The sequence below is a fragment of the Tupaia chinensis genome, unplaced genomic scaffold, assembly GCF_000334495.1.
Source record: "Tupaia chinensis unplaced genomic scaffold, TupChi_1.0 Scaffold000075_1, whole genome shotgun sequence".
Lineage (NCBI taxonomy): Eukaryota > Metazoa > Chordata > Mammalia > Scandentia > Tupaiidae > Tupaia > Tupaia belangeri.
The window spans coordinates 2,332,124-2,352,478 of record NW_006159535.1 but is presented as its reverse complement, the minus strand read 5'-3'; the positions used below and the strand labels follow the sequence as shown (position 1 = coordinate 2,352,478).

Below are 20,355 nucleotides of genomic sequence, written 5' to 3'. Positions count from 1 at the left end.
GTGAGAGGCCAGAAGTGTATGTAGGATCCAGAGCGGGTTCCAGGAGAGGGTCAGGAGAGGGATCCAGGCTCCACACACAGACGGGGAACCAGTTATCTGCACACAGGTGGCAGGTGAAGATGAAGGAGCAGAAAGAAAAGTCTGAGTACAGACAATGAGCCAGTGAAGGAAGAAATAAGAGCGTTGACGTCAGCAGAACAGAGGTGGTGTCATGTCACCAGGAACAGGGGAGGAGGGACTTCCATAATGATGAAAACGATGACAAACCAGAGTGGCCGGTGACCTTCGAGGGCATTCAAGGCAGTGGTGAGGGCTGTCAAAAGAGAAGGTCGGACTCGGTTCCTCCTTCAGGGTCAGGGCTCCTGGGGTCCGGACTCAGGGAGCACCACTCTGCATGGGCAAGGGGGCCAGTGCTGGGCTGCATGCTGCCCCTGCTCCCTGCAGTTCCAGCCCAGACGTGGACACACAAGTGGGTGGTAAGTACAGCCCTGGCCGACAGATGCTGTGATCAGGGAAGCAAGTGTGCTCTTGCAGCATGCAGGACTGTGTGAGGGTCCAAAGAGTCCTTCCGGAGGGAACAGCATCGAGGCTGAGGCTGGAAAGACATGAGCTAGCCACACAAGGGGAAAAGGACATCATGCACATTTGAGTGAGTTTAGTTCAGCTGGGACCAAAGTCAGACTGCAGAAGTACGGAGGGGTCAAGATCACACAGAGCCTGCGAGGATATTACAAAGTTTGCTTTTAAACCTCAGAGCATGCCTGGGACCAGCAGTTAGCGTAATGGCTATGTCGCTGGACTCCCACGTAGTCGACCGTGGTTCGCATCTCAGACCCGGTGGCTTAAAACTCACACTGGGCACGTATGAGTGCGTGCCCAAGATCCTGAGAGGAGAATGGGGGAGAAGGGATTGTGGCGTGACCATCCCCCCTGAGGGGTGATTTCTCGCTTTCTGTCTCTATGTCTCTCTCTGTCTTTCTGGCGAGCGCACGCACCCTATAACGAAATCCTCTCAAAAAAAATTTAAAAAAAACTCAGAGCATGCAGAAGCCACTGTGATATAACACGGAGGGCTCTGGAAGACGCTGTGCTAAGGGAAAGGAGCCAAGCATGACGTGCCCCACACTGTGTGACTGTGTTCTTACAAAATGCCTGGAACAGGAAGTAGAGTAAGTGGTGCTGGAGGAACTGGGGGGTGACGGTTGCAGGGTGCAGTGTTTCTTTTAGGGTAATAAGAAAACATTCTAGAATTAACTGTGGTGAGGGCTGCACGACTTCAATTATACTAAAAACCACTGAACTGCACACTTGAAATAAGTGAATCGTATTGTACGCGAATTACATTTCATTGAAACTGTTATTTTAAAAGTGAAGGTGGGCCTGTTACATAGCACAGGGTTAAAAGTATTGTGCATCAAAAGCTAGATCCCACATGGCCAACTACAGTGCAAGTCCCAGTCGCAGTGGCTTGAAAACATGACAGGTGGGACTGGCAGGTGGCATTAGGGTGCTGGACTCCCACACAGCTGACCATGGTTCGAGTCCAAGACCTGACGGCTTGCTTCCTATTATCCTTCTCTCGCTCTCTTTTTCTCTCTCTGGTCAAATTAAAATTAATTAATTAAATTGGGGGCCAGCAGATGGTGTAGTGGTTGGGGTGCTGGACTCCCACATGGCTGACTGTGGTTTGAGTCCTGGACCTGGCAGCTTGCTTTCTCACTTTCCTTCTCTTTCTGTGTCTCTCTCTGCTCAAATTAAAAAAAAACAAATAACAATGATAAGTAAAATTAAATAAAACAATTATTTTTAAAAATTAATTAATTGAATTGAATAATTCTTTTAAGAAATAAAGGAAGAAAACATGCCAGGTGCATGTATGTGTGTATGAGTGTGTGTGTGTGTGCCCAAAATCCTGACAGGATAGAGAAACAGAACGTATTGTGATTGACCATGTTCCATTACGTGTGGGGGGTGGGGGGTGGGCTTTCACTCTCTGGGAGCACAAGTGTCCTGTGGCAATGAAGAGGGATAAAAAGGCAAATAAACTTTTTTAAAGGGAGCCATGGTGAAGACATGTTCTAGATCACACTCACTACAACACACCAAATAGATGAGGGTGGGGATAAGACTGGAGGTAGAACCAAAACCCTCATCTAAGCGTGTCCGTGGTGTTGGGTGAGAACAAAGGTAAGAGCAGCAGCCTGAGGGGGTTCTGGGCTGAAGGCAGGTTGTTAAGACAGAGGAGAGGTGAGGGCTGAGGGAAGACTCATGAAATGTGCAAGAGCCCAGAGAAGACCCATCCAGGAAGGTCCCCAAAGAGTAGGAAGAGCAGAGGAGGTGAGTCAGCAGTAAGGAAGGCGTCTATGTGCTCAGAGAAAGAAATGGTGGGTGAGGATGTGAAGCTGGTCACACAGGGGACTTCGAAGTAGGGGAGGACAAGGACACTCATGGGGGACCCTCAGTCTTCCCAGGAACTAGGAGACAAAACCAGGGGGAGCTGTAGATTGGCCAGGGTGGTGAATGCGTTAGGGAATCTACAGCAGCTGAATAAAAGGATACTAAAGCAGTTGGCGAAGGCCCAGTGGAAGCAAAATAGTGCCAAAGTTTGGTGAAGCCAGCCAGCAGGTTCTGTTGGGTGGTTTCTTCCTTAGTAATCTTGCTGGGAGACCAGCAGGAGGTGTTATGGTTAAGGCGCTGGACACTCCCACATGGTCGACCACAGTTCAAGTTCTGGACCGGGTGGCTTGCTTTCTCACTTTCTATGTGTGTGTGTGTGTTGTGTGTGTGTCTGATCAAATTAAAATAAATGAAGAAAATTAAATAATTCTTAAAAACTAATAATAATAATCTTACTAGGACCCTTTATAGCAGTGGCAAGTGAGGCTGCTATGGGAAGGACGGGCAAGAAGGAACAGCAGGCTGAGAGATGGGAGGGCACTGAGAGGTAAGACGGAGAGGTGGGAGGGAACTGAGAGGTAAGACAGCTACTGAAATAGCTGACCATACCTGCTGGCCCAGGCTGAGCACGCTGGAACCAGGGCCAGGATGGGTCTGACGGCCGAGGAGAACCAGGATAGGCCAAGAGACCACGACTAAGGGCAGGCAGGGACCCACTCTAGTGGTGAAGGGAGGCCAAGAAACCCAAGCCAGGTGAGGGCAAGCAAAGGATTTGGAGCCAGAACACCCGACTTCTAACTCTTAATGGACCCATTCACAGTGAAGGTTCTATCTGAAAAACAGTCAAAAGAACTGAATATGCCAAATCCCTTGGGATGATAAGACATAAGGGAGAGATGCGAGAACACTCCATGACAGAGCGTTGGCTGTATCAGGCAAGACAGCATTAAGAGTTCTTACAGCTAAGATTCTGTGATCCTCAGTAAAAAGCTAGGGAAAGCTAGCTGAGAAGGGGTTGCACTTCACTGGAATTACCTGTTACTCAGCTACACTGCACTCCGGGAGGAGGGTTCAGCTCTGTCCTCTGCATCTACCAGTGCCAGGCATCAAAAGCTAGATCCCACATGGTCAACTACAGTGCAAGTCCCAGTCGCAGTGGCTTGAAAACATGACAGGTGGGACAGAGCAGGCTCTCAACATTCATGTGGCAAATCAACAAAAGAAAGAATAAAAGAATTTATTGGGGAGACCAGCAGATGTTGTAATGTTTATGTTGCTGGACTCCCATGTAGTCAACTGCAGCTGAGTCCCAGACCTGGCAGTTTAAAAAACTCGTGCTGGGGGCATGTGCATGCATGCCCAAAATCCAGAGAGGAGAATGGAGGAGAAGGGATTATGGTGTGGCTATCATCCCAGGGGGTGATTTGGTGATTTCTTGCTTTCTGTCTCTCTGTCCCTCTATTTCTCTCTAGGGAGCACATAGATCCTATAGTAAAAATCTCTCTCAAAAAAAAAAAAAAAAAAAAAAAAAAAAAAAGCAAACAAAAAAAATAACAAAGGTCATGACATATTTTTCTATGCAAAAATATGTCATGACTTTTCAAACAATCCAATAGTAAGGTCAGTTTTTGACTGACCAAAAGAGACTATTTTCCTTCATATATGGCCCTTCAAAATAAAAGAATGATAAACCTCTTAGGAAGGGTTAAAAGTGATTACAGTGAAGAGCATGCTCTGAATCGGGGCTGGTCTATGGGTTCTCTCCCATGTTCATACACACCACGCCACCGCAGCACCTTGATCTAGATTTCTGGCCTCTGAAACTGGGAGAAAGTAAGTTTCTGTTGTTTCTCCCCTCCATTTTTTTTTCTTTTTTTGGAGAAGTTTTTAGCTATAGGGCGTGTGCTCTCGCCAGAAAGACAGAGAGAGACAGAGAGACAGAAAGTGAGAAATCACCCCCCAGGGGGGATGGCCACGCCGCAATCCCTTCTCCTCCATTCTCCTCTCAGGATCTTGGACACACACGCACACGTGCCTGGCGTGAGTTTAAGCCACCAGGTCCGGGACTCAAACTGTGGTTGACTACATGGGAATCCAATGACATAGCCATTATGCTAACTGCTGGTCCCTCCCCCCCGTTTTTTTGGGGGTTTTTTTTTGTTTTGTTTTTTGTCATAGGGAACATGTACTCAGAGAGACAGACAGAGAGGAAAAGTAAGAAATCCCGCCCCCCCCCCCCCCCAAGAGGACAGCCATGACACAATTCCCTCGTCTCCGTTCTCCTCTCAGGATTTTGGGCATGCACACACATGAGCCTGGCGAGATTTCCAAGCCGCTGGGTCCAGGACTCAACCCATGGTCGGCCATGTGGGAATCCAGCACCTTAATGACCACACCACCTGCTGGCCCCAAGCTTCTGTCATTGAAGCCACTCAATCTGTGGAATTTTGTTATGGCAGCCAAGTTGACTAATGCACGTACCACTTACTTAGTCCCACTTCCCCTCTAGACTCAAATATCTTTTCTGTATAAAAAGTTAGAAAAGCTAGAGTTTGTCTTTTTTCCCTGAACAATTCAGCCCCAAACCATTCAACTGGGTGAAACAGAAAAAGATAGGCCCCGTGCAGCAGGGGGACGGGGAGGGTGAGATGCAGGGTGTCAGAGCAAGAGGATGACAACTGTACAGAAGGGACAGGAGACTAGGACGCAAAGCAGACCGGGAGGTCATTAAGGATACTGGAAGCCAGACTCCCACTGCCTGGGGAGGAACTCACGAATGTGTGCAGATGCAGTGGGCAGTGAGGTCAATCCTGTTTCTTATCGTGGGTGAGCTCTCCGGGCTTTAAGACCCTTCGTGATATGCCTCCACCTACTTCTCTCCAACCTCGAGGCTTTCTTTGAGCTCTGCTCTTTTCAGTCTCAGGGATTTAACACATGCTGTTCCTTCTGCCCTGACACTCCCTAAATTGGCCAATCCTATTCCCCTGCGGGTCTCACCTTACATGTCACTTTCTGAGAGGTCTTCCCTGACTTCTCAACCTAAATTAGATCCTCCCTGTGATTCTCTCTCAGAGCATCTCATTGTGTTTATTTGTTTAAAGTCCATCTCCCCCATGAGCTCAAGAGCCCAGCAGGGGGCAAGGACAGGGCCAGCCCGCTCATGCCGGCGTCCCAGAGTCCAGCAGAGTGGCTGACCCTTTGAAGACCCTCCAGCTACTATTGCTGAATGAGTGACAAGCGAATACAGCTGAGTGGGATAGGCGACCAAACTTCCTCTCCCTCAATCTAGAGCATCCCAGATGCTGTTTGGGTGTGACAGATAAGATGGGAAAGGGGGCAGCCCCATGGTCAGGTGGTTAAGGGAAACCAGCTTCCACATGGCCAATCACACAGCTCGAGTCCTGGACCCAGTGACTTGAAAAACATGCCCGGCACATATGTGCGTATGCCTGAAGTCCCAATAGGGAGAAGAAATGGAAAGAAGGGATTACAGAAAGACCACATCACACTGCAGGTTACCTTCTCCCTCTCTCTGGTCAAACATGCCCAGCACATATGTACGTATGCCTGAAGTCCCAATAGGGAGAAATGGAAAGAAGGGATTACAGAAAGACCACATCACACTGCAGGTTACCTTCTCCCTCTCTCTGGTCAGCATACATGCCCTCCAGCAAATTACAAGGAAAAAAGAGAGGACCTTCAGTCCACTGCCAGCTCTTGAGAACTGTCTAAACCCACTGAAGCCAGGGTCTCTCTAGTCAAAAAGTAACCATCCAGCATGACCAAAATGGACCACCTGAGGGAACGTGGGGAGGAAGGTACACTTACCTGCAAGGACCTTGGGAAGCACCACAGGAAGAAAGAGTCTATCTTCTAACTACATAATAATTAGGAACTGTAGGAGACATGGAAGCTAAGCAGATGCCTGTGTGAAAACTGCTTTGAGAGCTTTAACTAAGGGTATTCTGGTTTCAGAGCCATTATCACAATTGATCTACAGGACTCTATTAAGGCAAAGACGTTAACGATATTTCTCACTTCCAAGGAGCACTAGGCCACTTTTGCCTAGGAGAAAACAATTAAAAAAAAAAAAAAAAAAGAAGTGTCTAGGCCCAGCTGTGGTGGCATGAGCTACTAAGAGACTGTGCTCCATGAGCTGGGATCACATGGGAGGCCCAGGTCTGATTCTTGTCCAACCCAAAGGCTGGGTGCAGTAGTACACGTCTGTAATCTCAAAGACTCGAGAGACTGAGGCTGAAGGATCGTAACACAGCAAGACTCTGAAGAAAATATATATTTAGGGGTCAGCAGGTGGCATGGTGGTTAAGGTGCTGGACTCCCACATGGTCTACCAAGGTTTGAGTCCCAGACCTGGAAGTTTGAAAGTCACAAAGGACATGTGTATGTGCACATGCCCTAAATTCTAAGAGGAGATTGGAGGGGAAAGAATTGTGGCATGGCCATCTCCCCTGGGGGGGGGTGATTTCTCACTTTCCCTCTCATTGTCTCTATCTCTGGTGACCACATGTGCCCTATGGCAAAAACCTCAAAAAGCAAAAAAGGATAAAAAAAATTGTGTGTGTGTGTGTGTGTGTATGAATGTGCCTGACGCATTTCAGATTTCTTCTTAAAGCTAATGTAGTACATAGAGAAGAGCAAATTCATAAGCATGTGGAAGAGTGGGAAAAATCAACGTTCACAGGAAAGCAGGATGCTGACAAACAAAATTATTTGAAGCAGAGTCAAAAAGCTCCTTGGAACCAGCTACCTCACTCCAGGATAGGATGCACATTTCACAGCTTTAGAGCGAGGAAATCACTTTAGAGAAGGGGATTAATTATAAAATGGACCAACATCCAGCTCCAGCCTTGAATTACTGCCAGTCTGTGAAGGTGGAATGGGTGAATGCCTACTTGAGCACCACTGCAGGCATCCCTGGGCCTGTGGGTGGCCAGCGGTCCGGGGAGCATGGGTGGTTCTGTCACCTCTGGTCAGCATCATGACCTCTGAGACACAAACAAGCCATAGCATCTCGATGCGCTGGATTCACCGCGACCCTCTGAATACGCGCTTTAACTAGCAGGGAGGATTTCTTCCCGCATGACGCTGTCAGACTCTTAAATTCTGAGTCCTCAAACGTTAAATATTGAAACTGTGATCAAAGTGTTTAACTCTGATCTTTTCAGATTTCTTCTTTATATCCCAGAAGTTCATTCTATGATGGCCGAAGTCCAGCTTCAGCCTTATATGGACATGTTGACTTATATACTTAGCCATTCAGGCACAATGTGTAAGATCTCTGATGTTAATTACCATGCTAATTGGCATTCTTTAAAACATTCATTTTTATAGACCACGATGATAAAACAGGAACTTGTCAGATTCCTTAAACAAACCCAGAGCCCTAATATATTCTATTCCCACAAAGATCCAAGAGGAACATTTTTGTTTTCCACCCACACCTGACCTATGAATCAGGGGACTCTACTCCTTTATTGTCCTCCACTGCCACTCCTCAAAAACAACTTCTTCCTCCCAGACTGTACCCCGGCTTTCTTCTCATATCTCTGTAAGAATAAAAGAGTCCACAAACGTTAAATATTGAAACTGTGATCAAAGTGTTTAACTCTGATCTTTTCAGATTTCTTCTTTATATCCCAGAAGTTCATTCTATGATGGCCGAAGTCCAGCTTCAGCCTTATATGGACATGACTTATATACTTAGCCTGAATTCAGGCACAATGTGTAAGATCTCTGATGTTAATTACCATGCTAATTGGCATTCTTTAAAACATTCATTTTTATAGACCACGATGATAAAACAGGAACTTGTCAGATTCCTTAAACAAACCCAGAGCCCTAATATATTCTATTCCCACAAAGATCCAAGAGGAACATTTTTGTTTTCCACCCACACCTGACCTATGAATCAGGGGACTCTACTCCTTTATTGTCCTCCACTGCCACTCCTCAAAAACAACTTCCTCCCAGACTGTACCCCAGCTTTCTTCTCATAGCTCTGTAAGAATAAAAGAGTCCACGGGCTCTATTCTGATGGTAGGTGAAATATGTCAAATCATTTAAAGTCCCTTGTGTCGGAAACTCAGGACGTGTGTCCACTGAGCCCCAGGCAACAGACAGTGACTCAGAGACCAATCAGGTGAGTCATCCAGGGGGTACATCTGGTAACCACAAAGCCCTCCCTGAAGCAAGCAAGCTTCTCATCATCAACAAGTCCCCCCACCTCTGGGGAAGATAAGCTTGTTCTGGCAACAGAACCGCAATGGATGAATGCCTTTATATCTAAGAGCTCATTCTCCCAAGCTGTTTAAATAAATGACGCCATTTGCTAATCTCCAGCTGTGGCTCACGACAAGAGGAATCATTCATTTTATTGAGGTCTAAGCTCTGGGTTAATGCAGAGATTTAATTTAGCAGTTTGGAAAAACCTCCTCTAGGTAGCTGATATTCTCTTTCTTTCCCCATGGAAGATGAAGTTCACTTCCCACCTATTTCTCCCTATAAACACTTGCTATTCCCAACTGGTTTTGGCCTTGGCTAATCGTTTTTTTGTGTGTGTGTGTGTGTTTTTTTTTTTTTAAGGAAATGATGATAAAATAGAATGGTGGCAAAAAAGAGCCAAAGGTAAACAGGCTGGAATAATTTGTAATAGCCGATAAGGAGAGATACCCAGAGACTGACTTGCAAGGATGAATTCCATTAGAGAGTCCAGAAGAGTCCGAGACATCATAAAGGAAGTCGGTCGGGCTGGACTTCAGAACCTGCAGTTTCCCAGTCAGGGTGACTCATCCAGCTGCCTAGTCAGACTACGTTCAGAGATTATCGAAGTCTATCATTAAGATAAAATGATGACTACACACAGTTTGGGGCTACTGAGCAATCCTGATGGCTGGAAATATAACACAAGATAGTTTCAGAGAAACAATTTCTTACTAGAAGAGAAACACTAAGAAAGGAATAAAATAGCCTTATGAAATTCTAGTGTGACATATTATAAAATACTGGGAAAAGAGAATATAAGGATTCAGACTTTAAAATAAATCTCTTCTTTAATACCCTTTTTGGAATTTTTGATCTCACAGGACTTACTTAGAAGACTTCAGCTTACAAAACTCCAAGAATAACAAAAGGCATTTTATTTCCCATTTGAAATTTCATCCCTGGGATTTGCTTCACAATGATCAAGAAGGACCAGGAAGAGAGAGGCTCAAGCCTCAAATAATAATTTACATCACCCTTTGCCATCCCCCTGGACTCTATCTGTTTCAAAGGGCAATATGAGAAAGAAAAACTTAAGAGTTCTCGTCTGAACACTAGAGCAGCAGCCACAACTGCACGAAAACCTGAATGTCTCTCCATCTTTAGACCTCAGTTTAGGCCTCGAAAGACAGCTCTACATCACACCTGGCAGCTCAGCTAAGTGGAGCATCTCGGGCCAGCAGTTGGCACGGCGGTTACATCGCTGGACTCCCTCAGAGCCGACTGCAGTTCAGGTCGGGTGGAGCATCTCATATTCTACCAGAGAGAAGAGCAGGGGTAGCCACAGGTGAAGAAGCCCCAGTCTTGTAGTGGCTGCTCCTCGTGGTTAGATAAGCTCAGGAGGAAACACAGGAGGTGGCTCCCCAGGTCCCCCCAACTCCTAACCATAGCTTACCTTGGTACAAGGTGGTTGAACTTGTAAGAACTGAAGACCTCTTGGATCTTTTCTTCTACTTTTGCCTAGTAAGGATGCAAGAGATGGGAGAGAAAAAAAAAAAAATGCAGGTGAGACCTCTATCAACTTGTCTTTCTATTACCACAAATGCCTATTGGCAGCCGTGGCTGGGTGTGGTTTTGTACTTCACAGTAGTGTAAGGCCAGAATCAGAGACTCTGCAGGATGACAGACTTATGACAAGGAACGAGCAATAGAGAATCCCCTGTGCCATGCTGGCATCACAAACGATGCCCCTGTCACCACATCTATCACAGCCAAACTAATGGCACTTTTGGTGTTTGGCTCCCTGGCACCGTTTTTCCAGGAAGCGGGTGAAGACGGATACCTTTCGATTGTGTAGGAGACCACAAAATATGACGTAGGTGACCAGAATGTGCCACCCCAAAATATGCCTCAATGGCATAAGGATTATTTTGAGCTGATTATTTTGAGAAACTGCAAACACAGGAGAAGCTCTGAAACAGTAGAGGTTTCCCTTTCCTAAGGGAAATTTACATTTATCAAGAAAATCTCCACTTGGCAGCTCCCTCTCTGAACCAGGAAGAGAGGAAAGACTACATCAAAAAAAAAATTTTTTTTAAGTAATTATTTATTTTACTTTATTTATTCATTCATTTATTTTTTAATTTGACCAGAGAGAGACAGAAGGTGAGAGTGAGAGAGAGAGAAAATGAGAAAGCAAGCCACCAGATTCAGAACTTGAACCCTGGTCGGCCATGTGGGAGTGTCCAGCACCTTAACCACCACACCACCTGCTGGTCCCCATCAAAAAGTTTTAATCAATGAAAAAAACACCTATGAGTAACAAATCTGACTCTTGTTTATCTAATTTAAACACCTTCTTTCTTTGTTTTGGGTTGAAGGCGCTATATAACCTGGGGGGCTGGACCACCACCATCACAGTTACTCAGTTTCCCAAAGGTACCTCCCACGTATACATGCTCAGAAACTCCTGGTCTGGACAGGTGGAGTAGGGCTGAGATGGCTGGATCTGCATGGCTGACTGCGCAGTGCGAGTCCCAGGCCCAGCAGCTTGACATACACTCCAGACACGTGTCCATGCATGTCCAAAATCCCAAGAGGCGGACCAGCAGTTAGCGTAATGACTATGTCGCTGGACTCCCACGTAGTCAACTGCGGTTCGCATCCTGGACCCAGTGGCTTAAAACTCACACTGTGCGTGTGTGTGTGTGCGGGCCCAAGATCCCGAGAGGAGAACGGAGGAGAAGGGATTGTGGTGTGGCCATCCCCCCTGGGGGGTGATTTCTCTCTTTCTGTCTCTCTGTCTCTCTCTGTCTGGTGAGTGCACACGCTCTTAAGAGGAAAGTGGAGACGAGACTGCAGCGGAGTCGCCCCTCCTCCCCCCAGGGGTACTTTCTCACTCTCTCCTCTCCTCTCTCTCCTGCAAGTACACGTGCCCTATAGAAAAATTAAAAAATAAAATAAACTTCTGTTTGTTTTTCTTTCATTAACCTGTCTTTTGTTATAAGGGTCCCAGAAGGGCAGAGAGAATTGCTTTTTTTCCTCTCCTACACTGACAGTTTTATTTCACCTGTTCTATAAAGCTGACTATTCATTAACTGAATAAACGCACGAATAGTTTTGTCTCAAATACACAATTAGTTCCTGCCAAAGGTTATTTCCTTTTTCTTAAGTGAGAGAGAAAAAGGGGGTATGGGGGAAGGAAGAGAGAGAAAGACAGGTGTTTGTGACAGGGTCTGGCTCTGTCTCAGTCCTCCCACCCTAACCTCCAATTAGTTAGGATGACAGGCACACACACGACCATGCCCTTCATGTTCAGGGCTGCAAGTGAACTGAATGAGGGGGGCTCCACATGAGAGGGCTTGCCTATGATGTTTACCAATCCCAAAGAATGCAGCAAGGTCCAGCAGGGAAGACATGAGTTCATTAATTACATACACAGGACAGCATGCTCCACTGATGGCCTGCAAAGAATGGCCCGTGCTGTCAGAGCACAGGCTGAGGTTACATACATTAAGACCCAGAGTACCTCCATCACCTGTAAGATCCGCACAGACTCCCTGTCTCCAAGACGGGGCGAGTTTGGTTTCTACATACATTGTTCGAAGATCACAAAGAAGGTCACATTATCAATGACCAGAATCATCTGAGCTTGTACATGCATTCAGTGCCTCTGACCTTGGGATACTGATGTGGAAGAGGGGCGCACACCTCTAGAACAACCTTGGCCACGAGCCATTCCCATGAGGTAAGCGAACAGTCACAAGGTGTTCACGAGACCCAGCCAGACAGGAAAGGAGGGAGCGGGCAGGAGCGCTCAGCGTATGGAGCCTACCAGAATGAATGCAGGCCTCCCATGAGGCTTTCAGCCTCCCAAACGGTGGTGCAATCTCTGCACCATCGCACTTCTCATTACCACAATGAACAGTTTAAATCAAAGTTTTTAAACCATCTAAGTGATTTACAGAAAAATAAATGGCCAAACACCAAACAAATAGCAACACTGGTCACTGGTTTTACATCACACGCAGGACTCCACAGTCCCACTAAATGAAGAACCCCAGAAGATCAGGTCACAGAAGGTCAGGTCATGTCTCTCCTATGCAGACCACCCCACACTGCAGCTTCACAGTAGAGCTTCTGCAAGGACAGCATATGGCCATGAGGGAGGGGGCTGTTAACAGGATACAAGGTTTCACCTTCATCAGCATTCTGGATCTTTGTAGTGAGGTGTGTTCTCCTTGAGATTTCAAAAGACACGGTAATCTCCTCCCTGGGAAATTTCAAAAGTGTGTTATTTCTTCATGAAACACTCACTGAGTCAGAGCTCCTATTCTCTTTGCCAACTGTGCAAGAATTATTTGCGATGATGAAGGGAGCCATGATGTAAGTCATCTAAAGTGGCAGCCGATCTAAAATGTGTTCATATTTGGTGTTAGGATATACTTTGGTATTTGCCTTTGAACATGAGTTTGAGGGATGATCTGGTGAGGAATTTACAACACTTGGGGTCAGCAGGTGGCATGTTGGTTAAAGTGCTGGGCTCCCACATGGCTGACAGTGGTTAGAGTCCTGGACCTGGTGGTTTGTTCACTTGCTTCCCTTTTCTCTCTTTCTCTCTGTCTCTCTCTCTGGTCAAATTAAAAAATAACAAATGGAATTAGATAATGTTTTAAATATATATGTATATAAAAGAATTTATAATACTTCAAAAAACAGACTGAAATCACCAAGAGAGCTCGATTTGGTTGGGATAAGAAAGTCATCCCAGATTCCTCAGAATTTTTTTCCCATTCCAGACATTCATACGGGACTGATATAAAGCACTAGCCTAAATGGAACCCAGACCGACTGCATTTCTCAACCTAAAATGGAACCCAGACTACATTTCTTAGCTGCAAGGTAAATGTCATAGAAAGACATACAAGAAACGTAAATCAGTCCAATCGTTAATCTTAGCCTACATAATGCTGTTAAATCTAAGTGAGTCAAATTCTGAACATCAACCCCAAGTGAGAGGAAAATCTCTTTCCTTTACCCAAATACAATGTTATTCAAATCCACATGACTTCACAATAACCAAAGGTTAACGGATGAGCCTGTCTTCTCAGCTTTAAGACACGTAGACACCCTGGGAGAAAACCTTCAGGCCAAGCCTTTCATGGAGACTTCCATTTTCAGTTCCCACTTGAGTAACACAGGCAGCCAAGTACGAGACAAGAAAAAAATGGAGGATTATTTCTAAACTAAGATATCTGACAGAAACATGGAAATATGTCATATCGCAAAGTGGGAAATGCTTAAAATATTTCCAACAGCGTCATTTTATTTTGGATTTCCTAATTACTTCTTCGGAATAAACAAGTGATATTCGAATGCAGTTAGTAACTGACTCATATCTGAAAATTCAAGTTAGGAATTCTAATAAATTCCTGAGTACTGAGGTCAGCAGTTTATAATAAAGAACAAATGACTTATTTTCTCTTATCGCCTTACGTGTTTTTAGCAGCTTTTGGGGATATAATTCATATACCATGCAATTACTCACTTAAAGCATATAAAATGGCATTTATTAGCACAGTCAGAGTGGTACATCCATCACACACTTCTAGAACATTTTCACTTTCCCAAGAAGAAACCCCATTCCTCTCAGCCATCATACCCAACCCCTCATCTTCTCCAGCTCCTGTAAACCACCAATCTACTTTCCGTCCCTACAGATTTGTCTACATGGCCTAGAATTTCATATAAATAGAATCATATAAGATGTGGTCCTTTGTGACTGGCTTCTTTCACTTAGCATAATGTTTTCAAGGCTTGTGCCGGCAGGCGGCATAGTAGTTATAGCACTGACCCACAAGGCCAACTTGGCAGTTAGAGCCCCAGACCTGGTGGCTTGAAAATCATGTCAGGTGCATGGGTTATGCATGCCCAAAATCACAAGAGGAGAATGGAAGAGAGGGGATTGCAGTGTGGCCAACCTCTCTGAGAGCAATTTCTTACTTTCCCGCTCTCTCTGTCAAGTGCATATATCCTATGGCAAAAAAAAATAAAATTAAATTAAAAAAATAAAAATTACTTTTTAATGTTTTCAAGGTTCATTTACATTGTACCATGTCCTAGTACTCTCTTTCCATTCTATATTATTTTGCCATATGATATTGTACCCTATGAATATATCACATTTTGCTAATTTATCAGTTCGTGGACCGACTGGGCTGTTTTGAGTTTTTGGTTATTGTGAATAATGCTGCTATGAAGTGCTGGGACTCAGAACACGATTCCCCAACAACGGTGCTTTGGCATTCTATGTACTTTAAACTGAAGGATACAGGGAGGGCCTCAGAGCAAGGTCTCTCTGACCTACTCCTGCCCCTCCTTTCCCACCTAAGTGAGTCAGATACCAGAATTCTCCTTCCCTAAGGCAGGTCAGAGAAATCAGTACTCTTCTCCCTCAAAGCAAGCCATAAAACCTAGAAAGGTCAACCTTTCCCTTCTGCCTTGAAGACTCTCATTCTAGAGAGATCCTACCTGTACCCAGGAGCAAGGAATCTTGCAGAGAGAGGCCAAGACAGACACGGACAGACAGGCCTGTTGGGCATCCCCCAGGTCTGTTACCACTAGATCTATCCTTCTGTCCAATCGCATCTCTACGCAGTTGTCCACTCCTCATCAAATTAAGCATAAAAACACAATTTTCTTTGGGTCTTTAGGTCTTCATTTCTGATGGGCTCCAATGTCACTAAACTTTGATTAAAGAAATGTTATGCACTTTTCCTGTTAGCCTGTCTTGTTATAGGAGTGTTGGACGTAACCCTAATAATGGGTGAGGAAAGGTACATCTTTTCTGGCCCTATGGAACATTCTTAAACGTTTTTGGGTGGATACGTTGTTTTTCATTTATCTTGGGTATTTATCTAGGAATTGCTGGATCATATGGTAACCCAACATTTCACTCTTTGATGAACTGCCAGACGGTTTTCCAAAGCAGCTGTACCATTTTATATTCCCACCAGCAGTGATAAGGGTTCCAATTCTTCATATCCTCCCCAACAGTTATCTGTGGTTTTGATTATAGTCATCCTAGCAGAAGCGAAGCAGTAGCTCACGCTCTTCATTTGCATTTCCCTGACAGCTAAGAATGCTGAGCATCTTTTCATGGGCTTATTGGGTATTTGCATATCTTCTTTGGAGAAATGTCCATTCAAATTGGAGAGGCAAAAGAATTTCCCTCCTCCTCTGAGGTTCTCTGAAAATCACTGACAACAGATCATTCAGAGAAAAGGCATAAAGGTTTTAATATAAACATATATACACAAGAGCCATAGACAATATGAACTCAACGAGGGGCTAGATGCTTACAATGTAAATAGCCCTCACGTAAAGGGGAAAACAGGGGTGCAGGCACCTTTAGAGTCAATGACTTTTAGGGCAAAAAATGGACTTAATGCTCAAAGTAAATGTCTTCTTTGGGAGCCTGATGGGCAGGGGAGACAGACAACAGTTCGTGACAGAGTGTCATGTGCACTGACATTCTCGATCTTCCTTCCTATGATATGTGCTAAGTCAGACCACAGGGAGGGGGCTGAAGGCAATCAGCTTTCTCTTTGCGGGTATAGTTCGTTAAGCAAAGAATGGAATATTAGAATAAAATCTGTCCCGGCACTTCAGGAGAGAAACAGTATCAGAGATAATCAGACACAGAAGGGTATCAGAGAGGCTAGTAAAGCACCAGTCTTTGGGAAAGCATTTCCTGAGCACTAGCAAAATGCTTTGCTCATTTTGTTTGTTTGTTTAGGTGCCAGAGGACACATGAACCCATCAGAAACAGCAGAGAGACAAAGAGAGGGAGAGGGAGAAAGCACCTAGTGATGGAATGTGGTCACACCATATCCTTTTTCTTCTATTTCTCCATGATGCGAGGATTTGGGAAACACAAGCGAATGCACTCGGTGTGTTTTTCAAGCTGCCACGGCCAGGATTCTAATAGTCAGCCATGTGGGATCCAGTTCCTTTAACCATGAGGCCATGAAGCCAGTCTGCTTTGCTCATTTTTAAAAACTGAATTATTTGTCGGGGCCAGCAGGTGATGTGGTAGTTAAAGGCGCTGAACTCCCATATGGATGACTACAGTTTGAGTCTCGGACATGGTGGCTTGCTTTCTCATTTTCCCTCTCTGTCCCTGGCTCTCTAGTCAAATTAAAAAATAATAATTAATTAAATAAATAATTCTTTTTAAAATTGGGTTATCTTTCTCATTAGAATTATAACAGCTCTCCGTATGTTCCAGATGCAAGTCCCTTATCAGATCCACAATTTCCAAATATTTATTCTCATCCTGTGGGTTGTTTTTAAGAACTGGTATGTGTTAGGGTTTGGAATAAAGCTCAGGAGGTACCATCTCAAGAGAGACACAGTGAGAGAGAGAAAGTGAGAAATCATCCCTTGGGGAGATAGCCACACCGCAATCCCATCTCCTTCATTATCCCCTTGGGATTTTGGACACACGTGCACATGCACCCAGCAATTTTCAAGCTACTAGGTCCAGGGCTTACACCATGGTTGACCATGTGGGAGTCTAGAACCTTAGCCATTACACTACCTGCTGGCCCTGGAATATACTTTTTTACCTCTTCTTATCCCCACATAACCTGTTGTAGTTATATATAACATGAACAAATTTGTTAATAGGAAGATGAAAGCATTCTTTGAATACTGGAAGGAAAGAGAAAAAGCTAGTTGTGTAGAAAAAGTTAACATAGCAAGCTGAGGGGCCAGCAGGTGGCATAGTGGTTAAAGTGCTAGACTCGCATGTGACCAAACATGGTTTGAGCCCTGGACCCAGCAGCCTGAAAATCATACCAGACAGGGACCAGCAGGAGGCATGGTGGTTAAGGCACTGGACACTTCAACACGGCAGCTATGGCTCAAGTCCCAGACCTGGTGGCTTGCTTTCTCGCTTTCTCTTTCTCTCTGATCAAATTAAAATAAATGAATGAATACATAAAATTAAACAGATAATTCTTTTTAAAAAAAGTAAAGAAAAGAAAATCGATATGTGAGTGCCCAAAATCCCAAGAAGAGAGTGGAAGAGAAGGGATTGTGGCATGGATATCCCCTCAGGGGGTGATTGCTCACTCTTCCTCTCTCTCTCTGGTGAACACACATGCCCTATGGCAAAAAAAAGAAATCAAAAACAAACAAACAAACAAAAAATAGCAAGACTGCTATTTTTAGAATGCCTTGTTCGAGGCCAGCAGGTGGTGTGGTGGTTGAGGCACTGGGCTCCCACATGGCTCATGACAGTTCAAGTCCTGGACCTGGAGGCTTACTTTCTCACTCTCCCTTTCTCTCTGTCTCTCTCTCTGGTCAAAATTAAAGAATAATGATAATAAATATAATTAAAAATAAATAAATCTTTAGGAAAAAAGAAAAAAAGAATGCCCTGCTTGAGAGCCAGCCCCATAAGCACTATGCACTGGGAACAGGGTCTGAGATGGCAGACTGGGATTTAAACGCCAGCCCCAGCTGGTTGATAAATAAACCAGGCATGCTGAAAGTCCTGACAGGATGGAGAAATGGAGGAAGAGGGGTTGTGGCATGGCCATACGCCATTGAGGTGCTTTTTCTCTCTCTCTGTGGTGAGTGCACACCCCTATGGCAATGGAAAAAAAGAAAAAGAAAAAGAACGCCCTGCTTGAAAGGTTGACCTCTCATGGATGTCTGGAAACCTGCATTTCGAGAGGGAATTCATAAGAATGATTAACTGTGCCTAAACCATATAAACAATGTGGTCATGCTGAATAGCTACTTTCCATCTGAAGTCTAGAATTCTGGTAAGACTCCAATAAAAACTGGGCACTCTCTAGTGAGCTGTCCTGGTAAACAACATTTTACATGTGTTATTATAATTCAATACTGGAGGAATTAAGAATATGCTATGTGTGGGGCCAGCAGGTAGCTGAGGCACTGGACTCCCCTGTGGTCAACTGTAGTTCAAGTCCCAGACCAGGCAGCTTGAAATTCATGCTGGGCTAGTGTGCATACATGCCCAAAATCCCAAGAAGAGAATGGCAGAGAAAAGACTGTGGATGGCCATCCCCCTAGGGGGACGATTTCTCACTTTCTGTCTCTCTGTCTCTCCAGTTAGCACACATACCCTATAGCAAAAATTTCTCAATTAAAAAAAAAAATGGGACCAGAAGATGGCATAAAAGTAATGTTGCTAGACTCCCATGTAGTTGACCATGTTTCGAGTACTGGATCCGGCAGCCTAAAACTCACACCAGGCGCCTGTGTATGCATGCCCAAAATCATAGGAGGAAAACAGAGAAGGGACTGCAGCACAGACAACCTCCTGGGGGTGATTTTTTTGCTTTCTGGCTCTCTCTCTGGTGAGTGCATGTGCCCTATAGCAAAAATGTCTCTAATTAATAAATAAATAAATATTAAAAAGAGTATGCTATGCGACTCCTGAAGGATACCAGAGAATGCCACCCCAAAACATGCCTTTTTCGTAATGGATTATTTTGAGCTAAAGGCCATTAGAAACCAGCAAACACAAGAATAGGTATAGAAACATGTACCTGAACCTTAAAAGAACTAAAGTGACTCCATATTGTACTTCGCCTTGGGAGTCCACCTTAATAGAATAACTACTAGGAAAATCTAAAGATAGAAGTTCTCTCTGAAGATAGAGCAAAAAAAAAAAAAAATCTATCTTTTACGCCTTTCACAGTGAACCTTACAGAACCTAGCCTTTTACCCCCCACCACCCCCAATGAATCTAGCCTAATACCTAACTAATGAAAGGTAACAACACCTTGCTGTCTTTGCAGGTATAGGGAGGAGGAAGACACCACCCACAGGAGCAGCTAAAAAGATTTTAATAGCACCGGAAGGATTCAAGTATACCTTTCTCCCTTCTAAAACAGGATTTAAGAGTTGTCTTGACTGACTCCATTTTGCTCCTGTGACCTTGCTAATCACTGCTTATCTCTGAACCCCTAGCAGAGAATCGAAACCAGTGTTTTGTGAGGGTCCTAACCTCATGCAGTGATTGTCTTCTATCAGACCTCCTCCTGACTCTGCCCTAAGTCAATGACCAGGACTCCTTGTGATTTTGCCCCACAACAATGAATAAGTTGCCCTTCGCTTCTACATATATGCTCTCACTGACCCCTTACCCTATGTCACGGACCCCTCCCCCTATCTATATTCTGTATCTTGTCCACTATGGTAGAGAGAGACTCAGGTCTGCTATTTCCCCAGTGTTGGCCTTACTCAATAAATCCCTTTCCTTATTCATCAACTCTCACCTTGAAGACTGGCTTTGGTTTTTTTTTTTGGTTTTTTTTGGGTTTTTTTGCTATAGGGTGAGTGTGCTCACCAGAGAGACAGAGAGACAGAAAGCAAGAAATCACCCCCCAGGGGGGATGGCCACACCACAATACCTTCTCCTCCATCCTCCCATTGGAATTTTGGGCATGCACACAAATGTGCCCAGCATAAGTTTTAAGCCACCGGGTCAAGGACTCGAACTCCAATCAACCATGTGGAAGTTCAGTGATGTAACCATTACACCATCTGCTGGTCCCGAAGACTGGCTTCTGTTGGGCAATGAAAACCTAATTTCTGGCATTAAACTTGCACAAATTTTCCCTTTGCAAATTTATATTTACAAAGGAAATTTCCATTTATAAAAGTTGTCTCCTTTTCTCAAAACAGGAGGGGGAATCG

General features: G+C 44.7%; 1 protein-coding gene across 1 annotated transcript in view; it reads right to left on the bottom strand.

Moving 5' to 3' along the window:
- Nucleotides 1-20,355, bottom strand: part of FNTB (farnesyltransferase, CAAX box, subunit beta) — a 72,598-nt gene that overhangs the window by 40,271 nt on the left and 11,972 nt on the right. The window contains exon 2 of the mRNA XM_006142410.3: nt 10,073-10,137. Coding sequence (XP_006142472.1) covers nt 10,073-10,137 — 65 coding nt within the window. The remainder of the gene's footprint in view (nt 1-10,072; nt 10,138-20,355) is intronic.